General features: G+C 47.7%; 1 protein-coding gene across 3 annotated transcripts in view; it reads left to right on the top strand.

The window, feature by feature from the left end:
• Tet (Ten-Eleven Translocation (TET) family protein) overlaps positions 1 to 27806 on the top strand; it is a gene marked incomplete in the record, with an annotated part of 210615 nt that overhangs the window by 153351 nt on the left and 29458 nt on the right. For all 3 annotated transcript variants that reach the window (XM_077674772.1, XM_077674766.1, XM_077674760.1), the window contains 3 exon segments: positions 1508 to 3200; positions 21022 to 21103; positions 25460 to 25762. In XM_077674772.1, the coding sequence (XP_077530898.1) occupies positions 1508 to 3200; positions 21022 to 21103; positions 25460 to 25762 (2078 nt within the window).

Here is a 27806-nt window from a genome sequence, read left to right as displayed (position 1 = left end):
CTTTCTTGTGCTAATGCTGCGGGTGTTGATGAGGCTCCTGTGCTTCCAAGTCGTAGACCGTGCAGAGTTTAGGTAGAGGTATACAGCTTTGTTGTGAAAGTCTCGTTTCTTTGAAGCACCACGCGCTCTAGCGCGAGGCATTGGGAAACGAGTGTTCTTGGGGGTGCTCATGTGAGCCTCCTCTGCCACATTATATGCACACATGCACACAAAACCATTTCTCTGTCACCGCAGTGCTTCAAAGTGTTTAGCAAAACCGGTGAGGCCCTCTCAATATTATGGTTATGGCTCTTCTCTGCACCACTTAGGCAAGGTGGGAAGCCATTGTATAGAGCACTGAAATAAAATACAAACATAGGATTGGGAATGCGCAGCTGTATGCATTGCACTCTGAAAACAGGTGTGAGGTGTACGAGGCAGTATGTATGTAGTGGAATCCTCATAAGCTGCACTTGGGGGGGAAAGGGGGTTAAGTTTCATGGAACGTAGTACGGTTTTATGGTTCACACTAACAAGGCTTCCTTTTCATCTATTGCGACAAATTCCATTTCCGACTTGGGTCTGTAGCTCTGTGCTAAGCCTTTTCAGGTAATATGACGAATTCTGCAGTTCTGTCAGGGTCATATAAATTGAGATGCGCTGAGAAATCTCTTGAGGAAGCTAAATGTAAATGCAGAGGTGGGAGTTTTGTTGCTGATATTTAGAATTCATGTGTTCTGTACGGATTGAAACCTGTGACCTTGGTGTCATTGCCCGAATGGAATATTGGTTTTCCCATATTGGCAATTAGAAATGTTTGGTGGAGGGAAGGACAGGGCTTATTTTCTACATTTCTCTTTAGTTGCTGGTGGGCAGTGTTGAGTAGAGATGTGTAGTAAACGGCACCACATTACATTGTCAGTGGGCTGGGAACAGAGTGCAAGTGTTCTGAGCCAAATCGATTTCTGCTCCTGCCCTAAATGGAAATGTTTTCTTTTTTGTTTTTTTTTTGCACAAAATGAATGGCCAACTAAATGAATAACATCATGTTTGATAAACGGGTCATTGTTACAAAGAAGTACTGGCAGAGCTGCATATGACATTTATCAAGTTATTTTTTTTTTGCCTGAAATTGCTTAGAGTGAAATCTCTATGAATGCTGCCAGAACTTAAGCATGTTTCTCCTATCAGAAGTTGTATTTATTGAGGCTTCTGTTCACTGAGCTGTATCTTACCTCTGGGGCTGTTGCTTTGTTTCAGTGGTAATTCTCATTTAGCAACTTTCCAGTTTGATTGAAGCGGTTGTGGGCAACGTTGTTATAGGACCATTAGGACCGTTGTTATAGGACCATTATACATCAAGCTTTGACTTTTAATGCGCATGGAACTAGTAACAGCCACTAGTGGCAACTTTTGAACCATTGCACCAATGCAGCTTTGGTTGCATTCAAGTGTGTGTTGTGGAAACGCTATCTGTGGGAGGAGGCGGTGCCTGACCAGTGTTTTCCCGCTGGCCTCTCCGTTGCAGATCGGTGGCTTTTCTGGCCACAGCGAGTACCAGCTGCCACCCACTGCGAAGAGTGGGACAGCAGGGGGACCGAGTCAGATGTACGAGTCCGGACCTTCGTTTGGGGCGTTTCCGGCTCAGCACCCGCAGGCCTTCAATGGCCACGTCCAGCAGCAGCAGCAACAACAGCAGCAGCAGCAGCAGCAGCCACAGCAGCAGCAGCAGCCGCAGCAGCAGTCACAGCAACAACAGCAGCAGCAGCAGCAACAGCAGCCGCAGCAGCATCAACATATGGGCGCTGAGGAGGCGGACTTCCCCACTCGCCACCAGATGATGAACAACCGCCTCAAGACTCTGATTCAGACTAGGCAGAGCCAGAAGGAGCAGGGCCCCTTCCAGGGCCTGGAGAGCACGCTGGGCCCCGCCGGCAATTTTGTGCACCCGCAGCCAGCCCCGCCCGACGAGCCCATGGGCCACCCACAGCCATTTGGCCGGTCGGCAGCTGAGGTGGGCCCCCCGCGGAGCTTCCCCCACTTGGCGAGGAGCAGCAGCACCGGCAGCAGCAGCGGCAGCCACGCCAACGGGCGGCCGCCTTCCTCGGGCGAGCTCCCAGCCGAGGCCTGGCACGAGGCGAACCCCCCCGTGGGGCAGGCGCGTGGCCGGTCGGAGCTGCCCGAGTTCGCCAAGAATGGGTCGTCGTCCCAGGGGAGCAACAACTCCGAAGCTGAGTTCTCCCAGCCTGAGGATCAGAGTCGCGAGAGCGAGTTTGCTGACAGCAGCGCCGAGGCGAGCAGCGCACCCCGGACCCCGAGCGCCGCTCCTGCTAATGGGATGCTGCCTTCCTATGGCAACTTCTACGGGGCGCACCAGGAGCCGTCCGAAGCCAAGCCGTGCGACGGCAAGAAGACGCCGGCGACGAGTGCGCCGCCTTCGTCAGAGGCAGACATTCGTGGGGGTGTGCCGTACCACTACACCTCGGCGGCTTCCATTGGCACGACGACGACAGCCAGCACAGTGGCCAGCCAACCGAAGCCACCCTGTAATGGACCGGCATTTGCAGAGCGGCCGCGTGCAGGGTTCCCGGGCTCGTATGTGCCCCACCTGGTGCCAGCCAGCCCAATGCGGGGCAGCAGCGACAGTGAGCCGGGCCACCAGCAGCAGGCGCGCAGTGAGAGTGAGCCTATGGATGCAGTGCAGCAGCCTTTTTTATCGAATACGACCACATCTATGAGTACATATACAAGTATTATCAGTACATATAACAGCTTCGCCACTTCGTGCGCTCCTTCCTACCTGGCGGAGCCCCACCACCACCACCACCACCACCAGCAGCAGCAGCAGCAGCAGGCGGCAGCGGGGGCATCCAAGTTTGGCGGCGGTGGTGACGGGGCCCCCGAAGGGGCGACCCGGGCGGGAGGGGCGCCCGACGTAGATGCTGGTCGTATCGCTGCTGTGGGCGAATTCCGAGGACTGGAGCTGGGCCTGGCGCCTCTGGGCGGGGGGCCCTTCGGAGGCTTTGCCGAGGGGCCGCCCCTCGGCTACGCGGGGCCGCCACCCCCCTTCCCGCTGCCCCCCATGGGTCCCCCCGGGGCGGCCCCCTTTGCCCCCCTCAGCCTGCCGGGGGCCGACCCCTGGTGGGAGCGGCTGGAGCGGCTGCGCAGCAATGCCAAGGCCGAGCCGCCCGCCTGCGACTGCCTCTCGCCAGAGGATGCCCGTGAGTACACCCCCCGCAGTCCCCCCCTCCCGGCGGCACACTGAGGCGGGGGGGCCCTTTGGCTTGCCGCAACACGGGGGGGGAGGAGCACGGGGAGCTGACGAGAGCACTGTGCAAGCCAAATGGCCCCAGTGGCGAGGGTGTATGCTGCTTCCTGCTTTGGTGCCACTGGCAATCTCTATGCAAGAGTATACAGGAACCCTTGTGTCTTGCTACAATGTTCGTGGTCCTTGTGCTAAGGCTACATGCTGTGGTGTTGTTATCGGGTGTGACAGCAGGAGCTACCTTGCTTGGGTGCTACTGGTAGCACCAAAGAGGCAGGCGTCCTTTCCTTTACATCATGACCCGTTTTTCTTATGTGCCCCTATCATTATCTCCAGGAGCTGTTCTTACCTTTGTGCCAGTTCTCGATTGTATTTGTCCCACTCAGCCATCTTCCTTCTAGGTGAATTGTGGGCCCAAGAGGCGTCTGATGTACCAGTTGAGTTGTATTTGCACTAATCTGCCATCTTTCTTTGTAAGGGCTAATATTTCACAGGGCAGTCAGTAAATTTTTGTTTGGGTGAATTTTTATATATTTTTTTCTTTCATTTCCTTATTGGGCATACAAATTAAGTCGTGCCCAAGATCTGTCATTCGTTTTGCCAGTGACGTCTGAAAGGTAATTTTGATTTTGGGGCTGCGTGCAAGCCAGTAAATTGATACAACACATGAAAAGTTATTCAGTTAACCAGATGTTAGTTTTCATTTAAGTGAGCTGTGTATTCAAAAACTCAAAACCACTACCATGTATAGCTGAAATGGGCTTAAACCTGTGTAGAACTGTGTTGTCAAGAAGCTAAGGATAGCTCCTTCCTGTCATTGTGCATTTCTCTTCTCTTGCATGGCATAGAAATAGATGTGAAAACCACTGCATTGCAGCCATGACCACGGAGTAAGATAAACAGGAGCGCCGACTTCGCTCTCTCCGATGGGCCCTTAATGTCCCTCACCCACGGTGCACAATGTAGATGGCGCTATGAATGGCGCAGCGTTCCCCTTGCTCCGGAGCTGCTCAGTTCGCGGGGCACGACGGTGAGGCGCATTCCGACTGAATTTGTCGCGTGCTTCGTAGGCGGTTCGTTTGGCGCAGCTTCGCGTCCGTTGCGGGCCTGATTAACTGGTTTGACAGCACCTCCTGGGTGACCGATACCTGACGGAATTAAGTTTTCGTACGGCGAAGATACGTTAAGGATTTGTTTGCAGAACGGGAATACAAAATGTAGAGCACATTCAGACATCTGGCCTCTAGAAAAACGCTTCCTTTTCCGCACTTCGGGCCACGAATGGCACTAAGTTCCGTAAATTGGCGAATGGGAATTGTGTTGTGTGCTACATCTATTACAAAAGCCCACAGAAGCCAACTAGTTCTAACAAATAGCGATTTTGAAAATTCCCTCCACCATCTCGCCACTTGTAAACTAAACTTGCAGGCTCAAACTCGGAGTGAATGCTGAACAGTGAGCTCACATGCCGAATTTTTTCAGTATCTCTGCTCGTATCACGCGGGGGTGTAGCCCCGAACTGTTTTTCTTCTCCTTTGGGACTTCATACGACAGCACGCATTGAATGATGCGTACTGCTAGTACTGCATACCACGCTACTGTATAGCGCATGATGCTCCAGAAACTACATCCACACAGTCGAAAGCAGCTTGCTCCTTGGTGCAGAGTGCACGTAAAACGCTGACTGTTGCTTGAGAAATCGATTGGGGCTAGGTGCTTTTGAAGGCAACACTGAGTTTCAAATCAACTTAACGATTCGAATTGCATGAACAACTGCTTCTTTAATCAATTCTGGCTAGTTGTGAGTAGTGCCAAAACAACCACGCCAGGTGCACGCGGGGGACGCTTCGAGAAATGCTTCTGTATCACAACTCCACTTAGTACCGATATGTTCCATGCTTTTTCGGCACATCACTTGCTTTCTCCCCCTCCCTCTCTAATTTCTGAGTACTTGCGAATCCTCAACTGGTTGTGCAGCTGTTAATTACGACACGTAGATACGACATGCAGGGGGCAGACTTCCTTCCGTCGATGCCGCCATTAATAAGATAAGATAATAAGACAGGTGGGGATTCAGCAAAAGTTACAAATTTAAGTTAATTTAAATGATTTTAAATTAAATGTAATTTTAGAAAACGCGCAAGCACTTCTTATGACGCAATATAGGTCATTATTCGGCTTCGCTCTTTATTCTAGAACAACTTTATTTTCACAAAACAGGTCATCAGAACACGTTGCTCAGCAATGCATCTGGCGGTATGCGCTGGCGGCATCGACATGATTACTCGACAGCACAGTGACAGTGAACATCGGGCCGTAAGTTACGACGCGGGTTAAAGCAAAGGTAGCGTTCGAAATTCTTTGCTCGCGTAATGACGCTGACAGCGCCTTTCCATATTTATGGCAAGGCAGCAGCCGTAAATTTCTTGTGTGGAACTGTATGCATCATTGCCGCACGCCTATGTCGACTGCGGACGTAAACGTTGCGTGTGTGCAGAAGCATAAATCGTTTAACACACGGCAGGGTAGCGGGCGACCAAGAAAGAGCGATTTTTGCTTTACCGTAAGCCGAATCAGGCTAGAGTGCATGTTGCAGTGTGCGATATTACTCTGGCTCATTTCTTGTGTGGTTCTTCCGAAATCATCGTCGTACGATTTCATCTTAGATCTCCTTGGTTGTATTGATATTCTTTAGTCCACCTTGATTATTCCAGACTAAACGTTCCCTATTAGCGAATAAGCAGTCGTCACATACGTGGCGGTGTGCGATTAACCCGCCGCTCATTGTGGCCGCTCACCGTGATTTAGATTCCGCGCGCGTCTCGTGATTGCGCGCAGAGTTTGACATGTTAGACAGATGTCGCGGCGAAGGGAAAGAAGCCGCTGCGAAGAGCGAGCAAGGGAAGAGCAACGTGGAAAGCACATTGACGAGAAGGTCGCGAAAGAGGAAGAGAGCAAAGTGAAAGCTGGGCGCCCGGTGGCGCGGGGACGTTATTGTCCCTCGCAAATGATTTTTTCTGGGCCACAGTCGGCGCTCCTCTTTATGTTACTCCGTGGCCATGACCTTTCGAAGGTCAGTTGACACGAATCATTGGATGGCTCGCAAGGAAGCCAATGCCACAAGCCTACTGAAATTTTATGCATAACCTCAACCAGGGTTTGCCGTTAATTTGTGTGGTTTTAATCCGACCATTTGATGTAGTTCCGCAGGAACATTGATTGGGGGAGGGAGGGAGGGGGGGTTGAAATTTGAAATTGCAATGAATGTGTGAGTAGAGTAGTGCAGCTCTGAAACTTCATTGGTGTGTGGTGTTGTTCACCTTGCAAGTCTTCCCTCAGGCCAATGTTTGAGAGAAGTATCAGACCAAAATGGTGCTTGGGGCCAAGCTATGAAACAACGAGCAGTCCTCCCTTACATTGTTTTGGTGATGTGTACCAATGGAAGTTTTACCCTGACACAAAGCTGGCCATTCTTTTCAGTGGTTAACACGTGCATCTATTGTCATATTTAGCTGCTTTGATGAACGATGTCCTGTGCAGGCACAAGTGCTAAACGCAGAACGGAACGGCTTCTTTCTTTCTCCTTGAGCAGGATGGCTGGGTGTCTTGAAGTGCTGTGAATAGGTGAACCGCCTTACTGTTCTCGAGTGCTATCCGGAGCCTTTCATTTTGCTCCCAAAGTTATCGAGCACGGCGCCTTGTGTGAACGTGCGAGGCTGGTCATGTGCCCATTATTGTCCTTGGTTTGTCACTTGTGCTTGCACATTCTGGCCTTAGGGTACTACTGTTGATCACTTAGGCGTAGTGTTCCCCCCCATAGGCGAGGCTAGAAACTGTGGCAGCTTTATTTATGTCGTGGCTGTACAGCGAAGAGGATGTCACGTGAGTTGTGGAGACAGAGACTCATTATACACGCCCCCCCTTACCCCACCCTTCTTGGGGACGGCCAAGCAACATTCCCTCCCATGTAAACAGATCTTGTCACACCCAGTCTTGGGCTAGCAGCAGATTGCCACTGACAGATTGCGATGCAAACATGTGCCAAATGAGGAGTACAGCCGAGCGACTGCTGCTTTATTTTTGTGGCGCCCTTAGCCCATGTACTGTAGCGAGTGGCACCTGACAGAAGGCTGCCTTTTTAGAAGTCCATTTGTCTCAGCATGTTTATCTATGCACACACGCACCCACACTCACACTCACACTCACACTCACACACACATGCAAAACATCAATGGCTAGGGGGGCAGGGGTTGAGCCGAGGCTATTTTTCTGCACCTTGTTTTGTGCATACATTGGGCATTAACTTATTGCATGTTGCTCCTGACGTTCTTTCGATGCAAGAGAGCTGTGAGCTCAAGTTTTTCTTCAGGGGCGCAGAAACTGCCTTTACGTTCTGTACCGAATGCTGTCTGCAGTAGCACATCATCAGTGAGGCAGTGAAACCAAAGAACATATCATCTGATGCTCAAATGCTATGGGTGGGCCTTGGTATGTACGGAGATCTATCTGCTCACCTGCCTTTCTGTGCTTTTTCGTTGTACATTTGTGTCACGCATTTTTGTAGTCTGTCATTGTAGTCTTTCATGCATTGTGTACGTGCATTCTTGGTTTTGTTTCTACCTGAGCTTTTATTTTCCACCCTGATCTTGTGTCCGCGAGGAGTGACGTGTGCTCCGTACAGTCTTCTTTCTGTTTTTGGCAACACGTTTGTCTCCTTTTTTTTTTCTTGCAACACGACCATCAGTGCTAATGGTTTTTTTTTTTTTTTTTGCACTCAGGGACGGATCAGTGTGAGATTACTAGTAACATGCACGCGGAACAAAATGCACTGCTGAAATTTTGACGAGCATTTTTTCCTTCCAGTTTCTCAACTTTCACATTTGGAAATGCTATGAAGTATGTGGATTGCTTTTGTGCCCCTACTTAATTGTACAATTTTTCGTAGTTATATATTTTTTTCTTGTGCAACCTCTCATGATGGCGTAGTTGTTTAAAACGTGTTTGCTTGATGATCGAGTGGACAGACAAGATGTACAACATTTATCAATACTCTTCGCTACTATACGCAACTTTTTTACACTGTGCCATAGATTTTTCTAAATATCTAGAAACTCAGGTTTTGAAATGTGTGAGAAATAAACCCCTTTCATTTCAAAATCAAATGCAACAATGTCTGATTTTGCCTCTTTCCCTTGACCCACAGCTGTGGGTGACCCACAAGGTCATTGGCCGGCAAGGTCATTGACCTGTGGGAGGCTCTCTGTTCTTTTTTTTTTTTTCCTAGAGAGAATCAGCTATAATTGAGTAGCTTTTATCAGCATCTTCAGAACCATCTATGATGATAGAACATGCCCGGGCCAAGAGCAAACAATGTGTAGCTGAATGCTTCGTGTTGTGTGCGGTATATGTGCCTCCTGCCTTGCACTCTCCTGTCCAGCAGCCAGACCCTATAAAAGTGGGGGAGCTGCACTAGGTGAGGCCTTTTTTCGTAAGCGTGCACAAGTGTTTCCATCTGCAAAGTTACACATTGTTTCATTGGCATCTGCTACCTGTAACCATTATTCAAAATTATTGCGCGCATTGCATTCATGGCGCTGAAAGCTGAAGTCATTGGTTTTGTAGCAGCTTTGAAAAATACAAATCCATACACATTTCAAAATGACCGCTCCTTGAGCAACCTGAGTTGTGCAAACATGGTTTTGGTTCTGTGTGGTGATGGGAATTTTTGCAGCAGCAACCTTAACCCAACCTCTTCTGTTTCTCACTGTCCTCGGTACGAATGCCTTTCACCCTGGCATGCCTCCACCTCTTTCTCTCGCTCTCCTTCCCCTCCTCTCCTCTGCTTGCCTGCCTCTCACTTTTTTTTTGTTGAGCTTGTAGTAGTTTTTTTTTCTTTTGACCAGTCTTGTGTTGGGCCCCCACCCCTCCTACTTTGCATGGCCTCACTAAATAAGTTCCTCTGCATTTTTGTTTTTTTCCCCCTTCGAGCTTTTGTTATCAAGGGGACAAAAGTAATCCACAACTTCAGAGTATTACAAATGTACCTTTTTTAAAGCGACTGAAGGATCTTCTTTCCACTTCTCATCATTCATCTCTGTTTTTATTCACTTGTCTCAGTTGTGTAGAGTTTCATTTTTGAAGAGGTTGCAAATGTTTGCATCATCACCAGGATGTACAGTCTGCATCTGGGAGGGCTGAACATGTGCGCACATTTTGGACTTGTATACGGGCCACGTGTTATATACTTCATATGTGGTTCTGAGGATTGTGTTGAAAAGTGCTGAGCTGGACCAGCAAGGGGATTTGACACTCCGTGTTTTCTCATCATGCCGAAGAAGTGCGTTTCTTTTTATTTTTTTTCTTTTGCGCCACCATTTTTCCGAACACCATTGGAAGGTGCATCAGTGTTGCTTTAACCAGGCCTATTTCTGCTGGAGCCAAGCTCGAACTGCTGACTTCGCTAATGGGAAGGCGTTACACTTTGCAGTCTTAATTGCCAAATTTGAACGGCTGCTCGCTTAAAGTGGCCTAGTTAGCGTCATAAATTGCAGACTTTGCAGAAAGTATACCATTGGTGGTTGGGTTCTGAATTCGATCTGGATAGAACTTCCTAATGTCTGTAGGGCATGCAGGGCCTCTGGTGCATCATGATTTCGTTAAGACAAACAAAAAAAGAATCCAGTACTGTCATTGCAGTTTTTGACTTGCATTGCTTGCTAGGGATGGACAACCGATTTTAGTCGCGTATATGTTCTCTAGCTCATATGAAAGCCAGCGTTTTATATAGCCCGGTAACCACAAGCAATTTCTAAACAAATTGGTGCAAATAATTTTAATTTGGCAGCAAACTTCTTGAAATCGGAAGGGTGGCGGTTCGTAGTGTCGAAACTTGACACTACAATATGTGTCCCTGTCACGTGACCTGCAAACCTAGCTGCTACTGTAACTGCTGAAACGTTTATTTACGTATTGAAAACCTTTTAACAGAAGTATTTGTGCAAGGTTAAATTGTATATGTATTTCTAAACATTATTTTCAAAATTTTAAAGACACGCCGCCCGCCGTCGCTGGGTTGCTCTCAGTGTGGCTAACTGAGCCTCCATGCCCAGAATCAATGGCAGCGTTCAGTAAACAGACCCAGTGAAGGAGCTTTGACGATTCTGCCTGAGTCATGGGCGTTTGTTCGGCCAAAATATTTGATTTCAGTTTCCAAATACGCCAACGGCAGCTTAAAAAAAAAAAAAAAAAAAACGGCGCGCCCGGGGAGAATCGAATTTCCCACCTCCACAACGTGAAGCCAGACTCTACCTATCGTCTATCCCAACAGATGGCGCATTCGTGCACAATAGACCGTTGCATTAAAAAATAAACATAACGGAACAGGAAAGCCTGCGATTCAAACGTTTTTAGCTGGGGACAAGTTTTTTAAATATCGTTTTTCACTTCGCATACAGACAAAGGTATGTTGCCGAGCTACTCTGTCATGGTTGCCAGCATTAGTTTTGGGAGGGACGCATACGGCTCGTAGATCTAAAAATTTCGATTTAAAAAGTTCTAGGGCGTTATCAGCAAAACTGTTTCTCGTCAAGGTGCTTTAAGTGATGCCCTTTCATTTGGGATAGCGAATATATACTCGACAAAAATCGGTTGTCTGTCCCTTTAAGAAGGGGCTTTCTGCATTTCTTACAAAGCAAGGGTAGCATTCACATGTTTCACACTACTAAAAGAAAGCAATAAGTCAAAACGTTACACTAAAACCCCCAATTTTTTGTTGTGCACAAGCAGTAGTCGCAAGTTCCGTCCAGCTGGGGCCTCGTCGATAGAGCTTCGAAGGGGTCTAGTTGGACTCGCATCATTGCAAAAATTGCATGAGTACACAGATGGAATGAAAGGAGGCTGTAAATGCTAGCTGTGAGGTTTTGCTCGGTGTTTGTAGCGCTTCTCGACTAAAACGGTTGAACTTTGTTCCACAAATTTAAAAATCCGCAGATTGATTGCTGTTGGGCGCGGTTGAGTCAAACGACTCCTCCTTTCAACAGTTCTGGAGAGCTTGTGGGCAACCTGACTGGGCCCGTCGGGCTAAGAGCGCCATAAGAATGCAAGTGAAACAAAGTGCTGTGAATCATGCTAAGGCAGTTGGGGACTGATGATTGAGGCAGCCCACTGTGCATTCAAGAGACTTGCGAGAGAGACAAGACGGTGACTGTAGTCCGAGTCTAGTGAAAAAGCTTTTGTTTATCGATCTTGCGAGTGCTTTCTGGAAGGACTATCATGATGGAGACCTGCTTTGGCACTGCTAACTCCTTGCACTGCAACTAGCTGTCCTCCTGCACTTATGGGTGCCACTGCATGCACAAGCTACACATAGCTGGAAAAAGGGACAAGCGGCTAGAGGCACTGCGTAGCAGTCTGAGCTTTTATGTAGCGTTGCTATTGAACAACCAGAGTGCGTCCGTAGCAAATACATGAACAGCAAAGTAGTGGCTTGGTTGTAGACGCTTTGCCAAGTCCTGTGCAACAGCTGCTCAGGTTCGTGGCACCTGTAGTGTCCAGAAATTTATGGAGGAGGGCAAGGCAGAAACCCTGGTGGCCAACTTGAACAGGAACGTTGTTCAAAGCCACCTTGCTGTGTATTTACGGAGGGGTCTTTTAAAGAGCCTGTGAACCTGGGATTGGTGGCGAATTGAATGAATGACTTTGTGGCAGTGGGGAATAAGTGGTCCAGGATTCCCTCAAGCAGTGAATCATAGTGAGTGAGCGAAAGTGAATTGCAGTCAGCTTAGGCCACCTTTTTCATGTTTTCGGTAGTGCTTCTATAAGCCTGAACATTGTGCATCGTACCTGATTTGTGAGCTTAGTACCGCTCTTAAAGGAGCCATGAAGAGAAAATGCAAGTTGGTTTTATTCGAAAGATTTCGTGTTTTATAGTGCCCCCAGCGCTTGTCCGGATACAAACGGTGCTTTATTCACTGAGAAATTAAACAATTTAGGTTAAAATTTTCATTTTCCCGCTCAATCGTGCGTTTTCGTGGTCCCAAGTGACATCACGGGAACCGACCGCTCTGCAGCCTAGAGTACCTTCATTCACGCATCCGCCGTACAGGGTAGAGACACGTAACGCTGGCGCCGCCATGTTCGGTTGCTCGCTCGCCGCCGAAGCAAGTCATTGTGTCAAAACCGCGCTAAAATTATCGCCGCAACGCGGTTTACTGAAGAAGTTTGAATCATATTGTCTGTTTCGCGTTGCTAGGTCTCGTGGGAAACGAAAAGAATAACGCGTTGAGCCCGTTGGCCCAATTGCGGCGGCACGGGACCGTTCAAAGGTTGTCTCCACCCTGTAGCGGTGTTGGTTTGTTCCCGCGTTTCTTTACGTTCCGTAACCTAGATGGCGCTACCATACCGTGGCAAGCGTTTGGTTTGTTTTTGCCCGCATTTAAACCTGGCTTGTTTTTGTTCTGGGAGAAAATATTCGTTCCCTGAAACAGTGCTCGCTCGACAAATGGGGTCACGTAAGACACCGTTGCTTGCTTCAATCGGCCAGTGTCGTCTGCGACAACCCCAAGCCCCGTAGTGCTGTGCAGCTAAATCAAGCATGCCCACGATCAAGCACCGTAGCCCACGATGCTCCTTGCCTCTCTCTACTGCACTTCTTTTCGTAGCTCTTTGAGCTGACCCAGGTTTCCTTCCAAGGGGCTCTCCTGAGGAAGACCGAAGTTTCTACCTTGTCTGTTAGCACCGAAGATGTGCATTGCTTATACACCAGCCTTTTTGGTGAAAAGTAACCTAACATTCATTACTACCACAGCCAGTTCTGATTCCTGTGCCTGATTTCTTTTTCGTGGCTGGAATAGTCGGTGGCAACTTGTCCAAGGTAATCATGCTCATCTAGTATTTCATGTAATTGCTTTCAGGCTGAGCTTTCTGAATGCAGTGTCTGACCCGTTCTTTGCATGTCTTCTTGGGACTCTGAATGGGACTGTGTCGTCCGAAAATCTCCGACAGCTGGAGTATTACCGAGTTGCGTGCATTCCTGGCTTCTCTTAGTCATGCTTCCTAAGTATCCCCTCCAGACAGCAGGCTGTACCTAATGTTGGAGGTGGTGCCCCTTGTCTGACACACTTCCTAATGGGGACTTCTCACTCTGCTCATGAAGGATAATCCTGCCCATACATTTGTTCTTCATGTCCTCCAAGATTCCAATAAATCTCCAACTCTTGTCCGAGTGCTCCTTGGAGTGGTGCGGCAATTTCCACTGTAGATGAAGCACTTGTTTACAAAGGGCACGTACGAAGGTTTATGCTCTGCATATTCATTGATTGCCCATTCCATGGCTTGATAGTGGTCTATTGTTATATTCAGCCTTTTCTGTAGGTTGATGGCAGTCTACTGTGTCACTTGTACAGTCAATTATTTTCGTAAGCAACTTGGGCACTACACGGAATGGACCAACGGGTCTGTGATTTGTGAGGTCCTTGATGCAACTCTTATGGGTTAAAGTTAACATTGGCATTATTTTTCCAGGCTAGGGGTACCTTGAAGGTAGTGAGGAATTCTGTGAATAATTTTGAAAGCTTTCTTACTTAAATATCTCTTCATTCTCTGGTAGGCTGACAGTTATTTGGTCATCTTCTGCAGCTTTCTTTCAGCCTCCATCTCCTGCGCCTTACCCATGTCTCTAGTTACTGTTGGAGCCTTAATTAGCAAGTTGCCATTCCAGGATTGTTCCCTGGCATAGTATGACTAGCATACCAATCTACATGGAATTTTTCTGCTATTTCAGCCATCCCATCCACATTGTTAACTGCATTGTCACTTTCCTTTTATCCTCTCTCTGCGAGGTAATCCTGTTTTCATCACTCCCAAACTTTCTTCTCTCCTAAATGTTTCTTCAACTTTTCCCTTTTTTTTTGGCACAAATGTTACTAACCATGATTTTTTTATAATTTTTTACAACTCCCAATTCTGTTTGCTCCCTCTTGCTTGGCACTTTTGCAGTCTAACAGTTTTCAAGGAGGTCCTTCACTTTTTGAGAGAGCTTTTCAGTCTTCTTTCTATGTTCTTTTTTTCCCATGGCTACTGCTTTGCCTTGGACTATTCTAGTTCGGTTATTATTCAGTACATCAGTCTTTGTAAGCATAAACTTGTTCGGAAGCATCTTTATGAACTTCTGCCTCTTGTCTTTTGTGGACTGCTGGTTGGTTGTGTTTCCTTTCACTCATATCCAGCGTAATGTCACTTAGCATACTATGGTCATAGCTCTTGCGATTGCCTAGCACTTCAATATCCTCACGATATGTGGATTGGCACTTGGGGTGCCGTTAATTTTATATCCTAATATTCTACGGCTTCATGGGGACCTTCATACTACAAAAGAAAAAAAAAATGTCCATACAAGGTGCAGTCCTGCCCACATCTGCCGCCCAGTCTTCATTCTATTTGTCCCATTCTCAATGCGCTGTGTCGGCCTATTGGCTAAGGCATTGGGCTGTGGAGCACGAGGTCGTGTGTTTGTTGGCCTGCGGCAGAAGCTACATTTCCGATGGAAGGGAAAAAAAAAAGGCAGCCAATGTTTCGGCACACTGTTGAAAAACTCCAGGTTTGACCCAACGGGTATCCCTACACTACATGTGTCTCGTAGCTGAGATATAGTGTCAGCATGTAAAACCCCAACTTGAGGGGGAGAAAAAGGATTCTTAGGCTGCTAATGTCTTTTTAAGCTGGCATGACCGGCACAACACATGAGCTCCCAAATGATTAGAAAGTATACTAGTTCGATAATTCATACTTGGCCTAAACTTGTTTGGTGTTCTGTTCCAGTGCCATTGCCGTGAATAACTAGCCCAGCCGGCACGTTTTAGTTGCACTTCCATCAGTGCACGGAAAAACTTGAACTTGTTCTGCTCACTCCTGCATGACCAGTGAGTTGAATGGCCAAGTTCAGATGTGACGTGCGCGACCAAAATAAATGGGAAAATCAGTGCACAAGAACTGGTCCACATAGGGTAGGCAAATGAGATGGACTTGGGGCCAGATTTTTTATCCTTCTCTTCGGTGCTTTTAATTTCGTATGCCATCTTAGAACAAAATTGGAATGAATCCTTAACAGTGATAGCACAATTTCGGGTGTGTGATGGGTGTTATAGTAAATTGTGCTCTTTGAAAGCACGCTTGTAGAAGCACTGTGAGCACGCATCTAGAATGCAGTGATGGCAGCTGTGAAGGAGAGACAGGTGGAGGAGGCAGGAAGTTTGGTTCATTCGAAAGATTGCCTCGTTAGAATCATACTGACACCACTTTTAACAAACTTCGCTCAAATAAGCTACATAATTAGGAAAAAAGGGAATGGCCATGCGACCCACCAGCTCATTTCCTGCAACAGAACCTATGATGTCATACCAGCCAGCTCTGCGATTGGCGGAGGGTGGCAAAAGCAATTGCAAATTAGGCAGAGCTTATAAGCTTGTCGAACGAGCTATTTGCGCTTAAATTTGGGGCACATTCTTTTCAAAGCTGTAAGAATGGTGGGACAAACAGTGGAAGTTATGAAAGCACATGTAAACATAGAAGTACTGATGCGTACTGCTGTTGGTACTGCGCGCACTATGCTTGGTTTAGCTGCACAGGAATGCGGGGCTTTGGGGTTGTCTGAGAAGACACTGGCCGATTGACGCAAGCAACGGTGTCTTACTTGACCATATTTGTCGAGCGAGCACGATGTTTCACGAAACTATTATTTTCTCCCTGAACAAAAACAAGCCAGGTTTAAATACGGTCAAAAACAAACCAAAGGCAGAAAACGGCTTGCCACGGTATGGTGGCGCCATCTAGGTTCACTAACGGAAACAAGGCTTCCCAATCACGGCCGGAAGGGAGCGCGGGAGGAGTCCAGCCGGGTCCCAATCGGCTGCAGAGCAGTCGGTTCCTGTGATGTCATTGCAGACCACGAAAATGCACGATTTAGTGGGAAAATAAAAATTTTTAACTAAATTAATTTCTCAGTGAATAAAGCATTGTTTGCATTCGGACAAGCACTGGGGGCACTATAAAACACGAAATGTTTCGAATAACACAAACTTGTATTTTGTCTTCATGGCTCCTTTAAGCATTCCACTGGGCCCAAAGAAGCATAACGGCGTCTAGCTGTGATGATACCCACCAAAGCAAGTCGGGAAGCCTGAAAGGGCTGCTGTGTTGCAGTGAGCATTGAAGGTGGACATTTGATACTCTATAAAACATGACACTTTTATAAGGAAGGTACTCCTTGTAGAAATACAGGCTGCACGTCATACTAATATAATTGTGAGGCACTGGAGTTCTAATGCAAATATTCAGCACTTTGAAACAATAGCACAAAAGTTGCAGAGGACATCTGCATTTAGGTCTTAAAATGTGACACATGATAGTGTTATGATAGTGTTACTTAAGTGTTGAGGAAGCATTTTGGAATGGAGCTGCTGCATTAACCATACACGCTCTCCAAGCCCTGAAGGTCACTGGAGAGAGCAGACTAGCAGCAATGGTTTGTCTCTGTGGCACATAAAAACAATGACCGATTGGCATGAGTGCTGACCAAAGGAGAACGAGCCTCTTGCTGAAATCAGCTATCTTCTCTTTCTTCTTTGCCGTACTATCGCTGTCGGCAAACTTACCAACACATCTCCTCCTTTCCACACTCCAGTGTTGCTGTGGCCGATTCTAGCTGCAGGCAAGTGCTCGCCTGCACAGCTGCCACCACCGTTGTTTCCGGTTGGGGGTGGTGACGCTGTGTCTGTGGTTGCCTGAAACGCACAGCTGCGATGCACAGTAGCTGTGTAATCTAGTGCGCACAAAAAAAATCGCTCGGTGAGCATAGTAACGCTATGCGGATGTCGAAACACAGCGGAGGTCGGTGGAGGCGCTGTTTCGATCGCACCGCTGCCGGAGCTGAGAAACTGAGCTGCCTGAAGGCGTTAGGCCTACCATTGCAGCGGAAATTTGATGACCGCTTCCTGATAGCGACTTCTATTGAGATTCTGGGCTATATTATCGCCGCCTTTCCCGCGTTTGGAACTTCATTTTTGGCAAGAGTGCCTTTCTGGGCAGCGGTTATGCCTGTAGCTCTGACTTCGTGCGCATCAGTTCGTGAATGTGCCAGCTCCCAGTCGCCATTCTCCGGGCCGCGCAGGTGAAGTGACATCACGAGTTTCTTACGAGCATTGGAGGCCCTCGGCTACATCACTTCCATTCCCTCTCATGGAGTGATATCACGCCGATGTCCATGCTGCGCGCCGCTCCATGTGCTGTTCCATTGGCGCAGTAAATGAGATGAAATTGAAGTTTGTTCTATGCATCCTAGGCTGCTCGTATTTCAGCCAGGGTATTGTGCAAGTAAAGGAAGCGAACTGTGTACTAATATGAACACCAAAAATTGGTGTCAGTACCCCTTTAAGTGCACATCTGCATCTGTATCAGAAAAAGATGTGGGCCATTCACTGCTGCATTAAATTTTGGTGCATACAATCCTTAGAACAGCGTTAACCTGTCAAGGATGGCGGTAAATTATTTTCCGATAAGAAGTTCGTGAGTGGCTTAGTGCTCGAGTAATCAACCAAATTTAGGGGAAATCCCCAAGGTGGAGTAAGATTCTGCTGCGAACAAAAGTTTGACATCCACCTGAATGCAGCCATACGGCTACAAAGGAAAGCTATACAGCTTTTTCAGAAACTTTGCAGTTGAAGAAAAATTCGTCCTGGTCCAGGATTCGAACCCGGGACCACCGCTTAACCAGAGCAGTTGCTCTACCAACTGAGCTAACCAGGAGGCTAGTCGTTTGTAGCGCGAGATCCAAGTGCTGTGGTCCTCACTAACATGTTGTTCAGTATAAAGAGGCGCACCCTGATACCCCATCTCGTCAATGCAGGGAGTGCCATAATGAGCAGGGTTGCGAATGTATGGAGTGACATGGGAAGTGGGGTCATGATCCCGCTCTGCCTCGTGTGTATGGCAGAAAGAGCAGTGTCATGATCCCCCATCTCAGTGTGGGGAGGGGCATAATGAGTGGGAGGACATTTCATGTCTTATGAATGTGTGGAGTGGCATAAGAAACGGCATCTGCTTAAGAAACGGCATGATCCTGCTTCTTGTACCTTATGCATGAGGAAGAAGTTCCCAATGCATTATCCATCAGTAGGATCAGGGTCATGGTCCTGCTCCTTTCGCCTTTGCCCGAGGCGCAAGTTTGCTATGCACCGTGTATTACAGGTAGGATCCACGTTATGATCCCATTCCTCGTACATGAGGTATAAGTTCCTTACGCATTAAGAGCAGGATCAGGGTCACGCTACCCCTCGTTATGGCTTATGCATGAAGCATAAGTTCCTTGTGCATCAGGAGCAAGATCCTGCTCCTGATGTCTTGTGCAGGACGCATGAGTTAATTGCTGTGTGCATATTTGACACCATAATAACTCGAGCAGGATTTGCTATGTGATTTAATTTGCGGTGCACTTTTATGGTTATGGCTTAAATACAGTTACGCTTTAAAATTGTCTGTGCTGTAAGGCACCTATTTCTAGCTTTCCCACATGGCATGTTCCTTTCTGTTCACCTCTCTGCACAACAATGAAATTACAAATATGCTTAAGACAAAAAATTTGCCTACAACAGGTTACGAGTTAGAACTTGGGTCTGTTAGGAAATTGAGAGTAGTTCTTTACACAGATGCAAATGGTAGGGTAATATAAATCAACCCAGCAAGGTGAATTGAACAAGCAGTTGCAACCGAAACCTAGTTGCAACGTTCAAGCCTAGTGCCTCCTCTCCTCTTTGCTACCCCCAAGAACAACCTCGTAGTTGAGAAAATGGCAAAAAAATTGACGCACAATGCAGGACAGAGTTGCACAAGTTTCTACTTAGCTAAATTAACCATCAGTAGCACTCGGTGGTGCTTTTGGAGTGCGAGAGCACCCATGTGAGTGGTGGCACGGGCAAAGTCCCCCATAAGTCTGTCTTTTAGCTATCCTGTAAATCAAGTACTTAGCCGTGGGAGACATTAGTATGCCTAAAGAAATTGCAAAGCATCAAAGAGCATCATTTCTTTTAAAACAGGAGGTAGGAACTTCCATTGCTTCATGACAACATTGGCAAGGTTTATTTTTTGCATCACTTTGCCTGTCTTGACCTGTTCCAATTCTTTTTCTTTGTCAAGCACAAGCATCTGAACAGAAATGTTTAAGAAATTTATTGTTAGTTTGGAAGGGGATGCATATAAAGAAATGGTTTTCAGGACAAAAAAAAAAATTCTGGAAGTTTTGGCCTGTGGCATTAGTTTGCAACTGGGGGCCCGCGAACCCCAGAGGGTCCTCAAGGGCATCTCGGGGGCCCGTGGAGCCTTCCCCCAAACTTTCTCTCTCCCCTTATTCATTTTTCTTTTTGCTTAAACTTATTGCCAATGCAAAAATTTTTGCACAACGGGTCAGCTATGCAGAAAAGCCGGTCACACATAAGCAGCGTACAAGTGTTTGGGCAACTTTTAGCTGCTAGAGCAAATCGTTTCATAATATGACATGCGTCAGCATAAAGGTCAGCCCTCGCAAGGTGGACGTTGAATATGTGCGGGTGACTTTAGCTGCATGTGCAAATTGTTTGACGTTCGGCGGCCGCTTTTCTGATGGAGGCGAAAAGCAAAAACGCCCGTGTGTACGAGATTTCGGCGCACGTTAAAGATCCCCAGGTGGTCAAAATTAATCCGGAGCCCTCCACTACGGCGCGCCTCATCGCCTGCGTTGCGTCGGCGCGTTAAACCCCACAATCAATCAATCAAATCAAATTGTTTGACGTTACGACTCCAGTTAACACAGTGGGGTCCTCTACCTCAAGCCCAAAAGGGGGCTCCGGTGCACTCTGTTGAGAGCCACTGCTCTATGGCATAAACTGTGGAACTGTAACGAGTGTACCACTTCCGTGTGGCCTGAAGGGTTGAATGAGCGGTAGCAATGTCATTTGTGGAAGTGTCGAACGCTAGTGGTGTCACCAGTGGGAGTGACGTCGGTGGTACCACCACCTTCTGGGGATGAGGTGCTAAGAATTTCGAATCGCATACGATAATGACCGTGACTACCGCTGTAACATTGCATACACATTTGCTGCAAAATTGCAGCATACCCAATTAAAATCTGGTAAAGAAAGCGCTGAACTTACAATTCAATAATGATGTTTGCTAATATGTCACTGTTAAGTAACTTTAAATAAATTTTCTGAGGAACTAGTCAAAATGTCAACACGGGAAGGTACGTGGAATAAAGATGCCCTGCTCTTGACACACTGACTTAAAGTAATGGCAGTGGGGTACCTTTCTATCTTATTAGAAACTTCCGCCATGAAGCATCGGCATGGAAGCTTTCGGTTATTTGTAATACTGATACATCAGTCGGTACAATTTTGCTACATTTCTCCCTTTGCTTTCTTAAGATTCTTAAGAACAGAGAAGAGAAAGGATCCAAGCATTATTGGCAAGCTTCTCCCTACCTGACACATATGCCGTTTAATTGAAAAACTGTCTGGCTCAGCTATGGGTTTTCAGAAGACCTGGCAATTCTTGCCACGTCTTCTGAAAATGGGTTGATCATAAAAAGGGGAAATACAAAAAAGGCAAAGGCACATGAACAGCTACATGGGTGTGTGATGCAGATATTTGCAAGCCTCTGAAATTGGGAAGACATTTGTGACTGCTGTAGCTGTCTGGCATATGTGTTCCACTGTTTCTGGGTGTTTATGTTGCTCCAAATTGTCTGTGCCCAGCACCTCTGGACAAGTCACCCTACTACACTCACCTTGGTTCAGGGCCAACTGTGGCCGCCATTAGAGAAATGCTTGAACACAGGTAAGTCGGCGGCCATTCTCGCTCGCTTGGTTCCCTCATCGTTGGGCAGGTGTACCGTACGGTGGCAGCTATTCTGGCTGGGGCATTTTTTAATAGCAGAGCTGTTTAGGCTGAGCTTTGTCCGTCCGTCGCACCAAAAAACTTTGAAGCCTCAAGAAAAAAAAAAAAAATGTGGTTAGGAGGTCCGGGGACCCGATCCCGGGACCATTACGTCGTGAAACCGGCAACTTAACCACCGGGCCACCCAAAAGGCCCGAAGGGTTTGAGATTAGCAGCGGTGGGAATAAACAGAAATGTGCATCCAATTGGAAAGAAAAAAATGCTTCCCGTGGTCGGAATCAAACCTGGGTCCCCCGCGTTATGAAATGGCGTCTGTCCGATTGAGCCATCATCGCATTCTGGGCGCGCAGCATTTCCTTTGGGTTCGTAGCATGGGCTTTGGACTTGGCCATAGGTTCTAGTGCGTGCTAATGCGATCCACTTTGGGAGAGATGTGACAGCCTGCGGACAGAACGATCCGGGCCTGCCAGTCTAGGAGAACTCTTTCAGCGGCAAGTTTGGAAATCCATGTGAGGTGCAACAGCCGGTTCTTCGGCGAAGGGGGAGGGGCTGCCAGCTCTGCTGTTTCTCCAGCCTTGCCCCAGTAGTGCAAGCTGCGCCAATCTTTTCAGAAGGAATCGACTGAATGTATAAAATCTGTGTTTTTATTGTGACAAGCTCAAGAACTAATATGCTTGTTGGCTAATTTCACCGTATTTCATGTAGCTACTCATGAATGTGTCTTGCAATTTCTTCGGTGCTAAGGATCAGATGGAAGTATTCTTGCATTTTTGGGTTATTGCATTTAGAGTCTTGCATTTAGGGTAACAGTGCACCCATTATTAGTATGTATACTCATTTTTGACCGCCCTTAGACCTTTGGCATGAGCTGCCTTGAAATTCGTTGCTGTTGCAAATAGTTTACTCCAGTGATGAATAGTCTATGCATCCATGATCCTACCTCGTGCATCTCATGCATCCCTACCTCATCTCTAATTAAGGCACCTCTCTGCAATGTTGGCTGCACTTGGCTCTCTCGAGGTAAAACACTGAAATGTTAACTATAAGGGCTCCACCCATGCCACCAAGTGATAACTTGTCATTGTTCGCCCAGAGAGCAGGAGACAGGCACTTGCAGTGTTATGTGGGCATGTGCAAGTTGTGATTTTCGCCTCTTAAAGGGACACTGAAGTGATATGTAAACATTGCGGGATTTCTTGCGCAAATTGTAGTCCGGGGTCCCCAGGCCATGTTACGACCACTCTGGGCGCGTTTACGCGCTTTTATTTAGTAGAAAACTTAATTCGAAAATGCTGTCCTCCTCTCTTTACGCTCGCCCATTTTCTGCGCCGTTTTCGTGTGACGTCGAGAGGAGCCGAGCTCGCAATTGGCTGCGCTATCTGCACGGCTCCCCGGCCTTCAGACAGAGTCAGTCGGCCCAGCGTTTCGTCCGCCGGACGCCGACGGGTCGTCGCAATTCGTTCGCTCAGCTGAAACGAAGCCAGGACACGTTTGTGAATGGAAGAATGGGCCTTTCTTTACTTGGTTAGTTTGTACACTGTATCTAGCTCCAAGTCAAGGTCGCTTCACACAAGCCCTGCACAAGCGCACATGCGACGCTTCGCTGACTGGTACGCCCGTAGGAAAATATAAGGCCTCTTGAAGGCGGGAGAAGAGTCAGCGAAGTCAATATAGGTACTAAGGAAATAAAATCAACTGATATTTTTACCGTTCAGCGTAAAAATGGGGTGCGGGAAGCACTTTTTTGCGCTGGGCGAACAAGCACAGCAGTCAGCAGCACGACTACGCATCTGCGAACGCTTTTCCGTCTACGAAATGCAATTGCTAGACGTGAGCTATTCTGAAAACTCGGGGGACGCTTACTGAACGAGCACAATACAACAAATAGTCACCTAAGCTGCTTGAAATGCCAAAACTAAATAAAAATGTAAACTTGTTGTACAATATATACCTTATATTACCATGTCCGGCGCAGCCCGTCTCGTGGCCGAGTTGTCTAAAGCTGCAGGTATGTCACCGCCGAGTATTTTGCGAGTCACGAGTTCGAGTCCCCGCGGGTACGTGCTTTTTTTTTTTTTTTTTTTTGTAAGTTAACTTTTATGTTTTCTGCCGATGTTTTCTACATTGAGTTCACCTTTGTTTGGGCCGCAACGTTCATGGCTCCACGAACTAGTTCACAGAACGCACGCAGGCTGGCACTGGCGCGCTAGCGAGTTCTCGTTGGCGTGCTGTCCATAAGCACCGACTGCTTGCGGGCAGTGGGCACAGGCCAGAATGAACAGACCCTTGGCCTGGTGCGAACACGCATTTTACGGTACAGGCATGAGTGAGGCAAGCTCCAAATAGGGGGGGGGGAAAGCGCATGACATTTGTGCGTCTGCGGGTACGCGGAGGGCGTCCATGCACTGCGTAGGCCTCGGCTAGTGAATACTACGATTCCAAGCCGTCCTGGGAGGCTTATCTTTATGCATTTTTACAGCTGACAACATGGCAGAAACGCGGTACGATGATTACAGAGTTATTGAGAATGCCCATCCAACAACGCCACAGGTTGTGTTTTACAGAACCGAAACCGAAACCGAAACTTGTTTGGTTGCTCACCTTGGGCATCGTCCAATCACGGTCCCGCTCCTCCCAACGTCACAGCTTTAGTTGGTGCGGCCGCCGCAAACCGCGCATGGTAGTTTTTCTTCTTCGGCGCTTTGTAAAATAATTACCGATTTGTCAACCGGATAAACGATGAAAAGTGGGCTAATTTGAGCCAGTCTACGCAGTGCAAGCAAAAACGGGAGCTTGACAAATTCACTTCAGTGTCCCTTTAAGGAAATGCGAACCAAATAACGATTCGCTTTGAATAATTTCAGGTCGGGTTTCCACTTTTGTTTTGTTTAATGTGCCAACCACGTTGCGTTTTTTTTTTTTTCTTCCATTGTTAGGCTCATTGGGTGTCGCAAGAAACTGATTCATGACTCGTGCACCGAAACTAAAACCATGGCATTCGCACTTTCTCTGCCAGCCATGTCCTGTTTTTTTCCCTGTGTGCATGGTTAACTCTGCGCTTCCTGAGGACTGAGCACTACCCACCCTCAGTTGTAGCTCTTATGGTGTTTGCTCACATGTGACTGCATTCAAATGTGTTTGTGCAATAAATATGACCTTTGTATTGGTCATCAAAGTTTTCAATTTTTCCCCCCTTTGCACAATGAACACAGTCACCTTTTCCAACCCGAAAAATGCAGCTGAGGAGCGTCATTTGCAGTACACCTGTTGCTTGCAGGTTGTAAAAAGTGCTTTCACATCTGATAGACACCACGCTTGCCTCACTTGTCACCTGTCTCCATGGTCCACTCTTTGGGAAGCCTCAGGTGGAGACAAGCTAGTATGGTCGTAGTAAAAGATGGAAGGTTGTGCCTTAAATAGAATGTTTTTGTTTCTGGCAACGTAATTAGTAGGATTTTATACAATGAGCGATCATACCTGAGCACTAGTAATGGTGTGTGTGCTGGACTTCATTCAGCTTGTGCATATCAAGTGAGCCTCAGTGTGGAGAAGGGGCACCAAGCTTGTATCACGCAGGAAAAGGGAAACGCAAGCTTAGATTTGTCTTGCACAAGGAAGGCACCCTGAATATGCGTGATTTTCTTCTGGAGAAAACTCAGTCAGCGTCAAATACTTTGAAATTTTAAAATAATGAAACTCTGATTGGAGTTAATATCAAATGGTGTATCATTCGATCCAGTGTTAGAAAAAAACCAAACAAATATTGACACGTGCCTACAATCATCGTGCTAATGCCTTCAACATTGCAAAGAGGGCTTTGACGTCCTTCACTATCTGGCTTTCTTTTCATGGCTGCCTTTTGTAACACACTTCTCAGGCATTCAGGAGCAGGGGGGCCTGTCGACATGTGAATATGGCCTTTCACTTGCAGCCATCAGCATCAATTCTACCCTTCTTTCTCAGTTTGCTGAGTTAACAACTCTGTTCTCTTTTACAATCTGGAGAAGAGAGACGAGGAGGGCAATTCGGCTTTTAGCTTTAACAGGGACAGGAGAGAGGGTGTTCATAAACTTACGACCCACACTTGATTCTGTCTAGGCTGTAGGATCAGGAGTGTGGTGTGTGTTTCAGTATTTGCTGGAGTTTGTGGTTTGCTGCCCATGTTCAGCTTGTTTCGCCAGCACTGACAAAGCCCTCGCCCTCAGCCTCACAAAGCCTGTAATGAGGCCTTTGTGGTGGTTGTAGTCGAGGGGAGGGGCCCTTCCTTGACTGAGAGGGAGAGGACGGCCCTCGCAGGCTGAACGAGACGGGCCCGGCCCTGCGCATCGAGAAGGTGCTGTATACGGGCAAGGAGGGCAAGACGAGCCAGGGCTGCCCCGTGGCCAAGTGGGTGATCCGTCGGAGCGGGCCCGCTGAGAAAGTGCTGGCTGTGCTGCGGCACCGCCAGGGCCACCGCTGCCGCTCGGCCTACATCGTCATGGCCATCGTGGCCTGGGATGGGGTCCAGCCGGACATGGCCGACGACCTCTACCGCACGGTCGTCCACAAGACGGTCAACTTTGGCTTCCCCACCCAGCGACGCTGTGGCACCAACGAGCAGTGAGTCCCCAAAGGGCAGCGGCCAGTGCACGCTGCTGTTCGAGGGCACACGAGCACTCGCTACCACTTGGTGCACTACCACTTAATGGGGAACAAAGCACACGGGAAATCTTCTCTGGGGGTGGCGTGGCCACTTCACTTTAAACTGGGGACCATTAGTTCATACCACAAGCTGCATGCAACACTGTGGAGGCTACATTGTTGTCAATAGAGCGTCCACTGAGGGCGCCTAACTCACCATGAAGGGGGTTTTGAAAGGACCTTCCAGGACCCCTCTCCGCAGGTGGAACTGCAAGGCCCCAACGCGCTTTCCTTCGCGATGAGTTAGGCCCCCTCAGTGGGTGCTGTATTAACAACAATGTAGCCTCCACAGTGCTGCATGCAGCTTTTGGTGTGAACTAGTGGAGACAGGGTATCACTTTTGCTTTATTCGGAAAATTGGGCAGCTTGTACCTCATGGCAGTTCTGTTTAACAGGACAATGCTGCCGCTGCTGAGGAATTTGCACCTGAAAGGGCAAATTTCGGGTCACCTACTTCCTTCACCGTAATAATGCTATACAGGGTTCTCCCCAGAAAGTATCGAGAGGTAGACATATTGAGATCTTGGCAAGGGGGGAAGGGCGGGGAGGGGGGAATTTACGAATTTCAAATTTTTATCACAAAAATTGAACTACCACCACCAGCCTATCTATGCCCACTGCAGGGCAAAGACCTCTCCCATTAATCTCCAATTATCCCGGTCCTGTGCTAACTGCGTCCAATTTATCACCGCAAACTTTTTGCTCATCTGCCCATCTAACTTTCTGCCGCCCCCTGCCACGCTTGCCTTCTCTAGGGATCCACTCTGTTACCCTTAATGACCAGCGGTTATCTTGCCTTCGCATTACATGCCGTGCCCACGTCCATTTCTTCTTAATTTCTACTAATATGTCCTTAACACGCATTTGTTCCCTGACCCACTCCGCTCTCTTCCTGTCCCTTAATGTTACACCTATCATCTTCCATTCCATTCCTTGCTGAGTCGTCCTCATTTTTAGTTTAACCCTCTTAGTGAACCTCCAAGTTTCTGCCTTGTAAATGAGTACTGGTAAGATGCAGCTGTCATACACTTTCTTCTTCAGGGACAAAGGTAGGCTGCCATTCATTGTCTTAGAATGCCTGCCAAATGCACTCCACCCCATTTTTATCCTTCTAATTATCTCTGCCTCATGGTTGGGATCCGGGGTCATTCATTATCTTAGAATGCCTGCCGAATGCACTCCACCCCATTGTTATCCTTCTAATTATCTCTGCCTCATGGTTGGGATCCGGGGTCACAACTTGGCCTTAGTAAATATATTCGCTTACCACTTCCACTGCCTCGCCACCTATCTCAAACCGCTGTGCTGTCCCGAGGTTATTGATCATTACTTTAGTTTTCTGCATATTAATTTTCAGGCCCACGGTTCTACTCTGCGTGTCCAGTGCGGAAAGCATGCTTTGCAATTCGTCCCCCGAGTTACTTAGCAAGGCAGCGTCATCAGCAAATCTGAGGTTACTGAGGTATTCCCCATTAACCCTTACTCCCACCTGTTCCCAATCCAACGTTCTGAATACTTCTTGTAAACATGCTGTTAATAACATTGGAGAGATTGTGTCTGCTTGTCTGATGCCCTTCCTTATAGGTATTTTAATGCTCTCCTTATGGAGGATGATGGTAGCTGTGGACCCATTGTAAATCTACTTTGTAAAAATTGAGCAGGTCTGGTCAAATACCAAATATTGTGGTGCTGCAGCGTGGTGTAAAAATAAGAAAGCGGCATCGACTCAAAGATTTGCACGCAGCTGGCAATCTTAAGACGTCAAAGCCACTTGCCCAGACTCCTTTTCACATAACCAGGTGGAGGGAGGTGCGGCCCGCTGCCACTGGCACTGCTTTCGCACAGTGGCCGTTCCTAGATCCTCAGGCCGACATTTCAGACGGGTGGGTCAGTGGGAGTAGTGGGTGGCTTACCAAAGGCAATGGGCGGTGAAGCAGAGGAGTGGGCGGAATTTCCACCGTTG

The sequence above is a fragment of the Haemaphysalis longicornis genome, unplaced genomic scaffold, assembly GCF_048455015.1.
Source record: "Haemaphysalis longicornis isolate Haplotype H1 unplaced genomic scaffold, Haemaphysalis longicornis Haplotype H1 scaffold_1, whole genome shotgun sequence".
In the NCBI taxonomy this organism is placed as follows: Eukaryota; Metazoa; Arthropoda; class Arachnida; order Ixodida; family Ixodidae; genus Haemaphysalis; species Haemaphysalis longicornis.
This window is presented reverse-complemented; position numbering and strand designations above follow the sequence as displayed.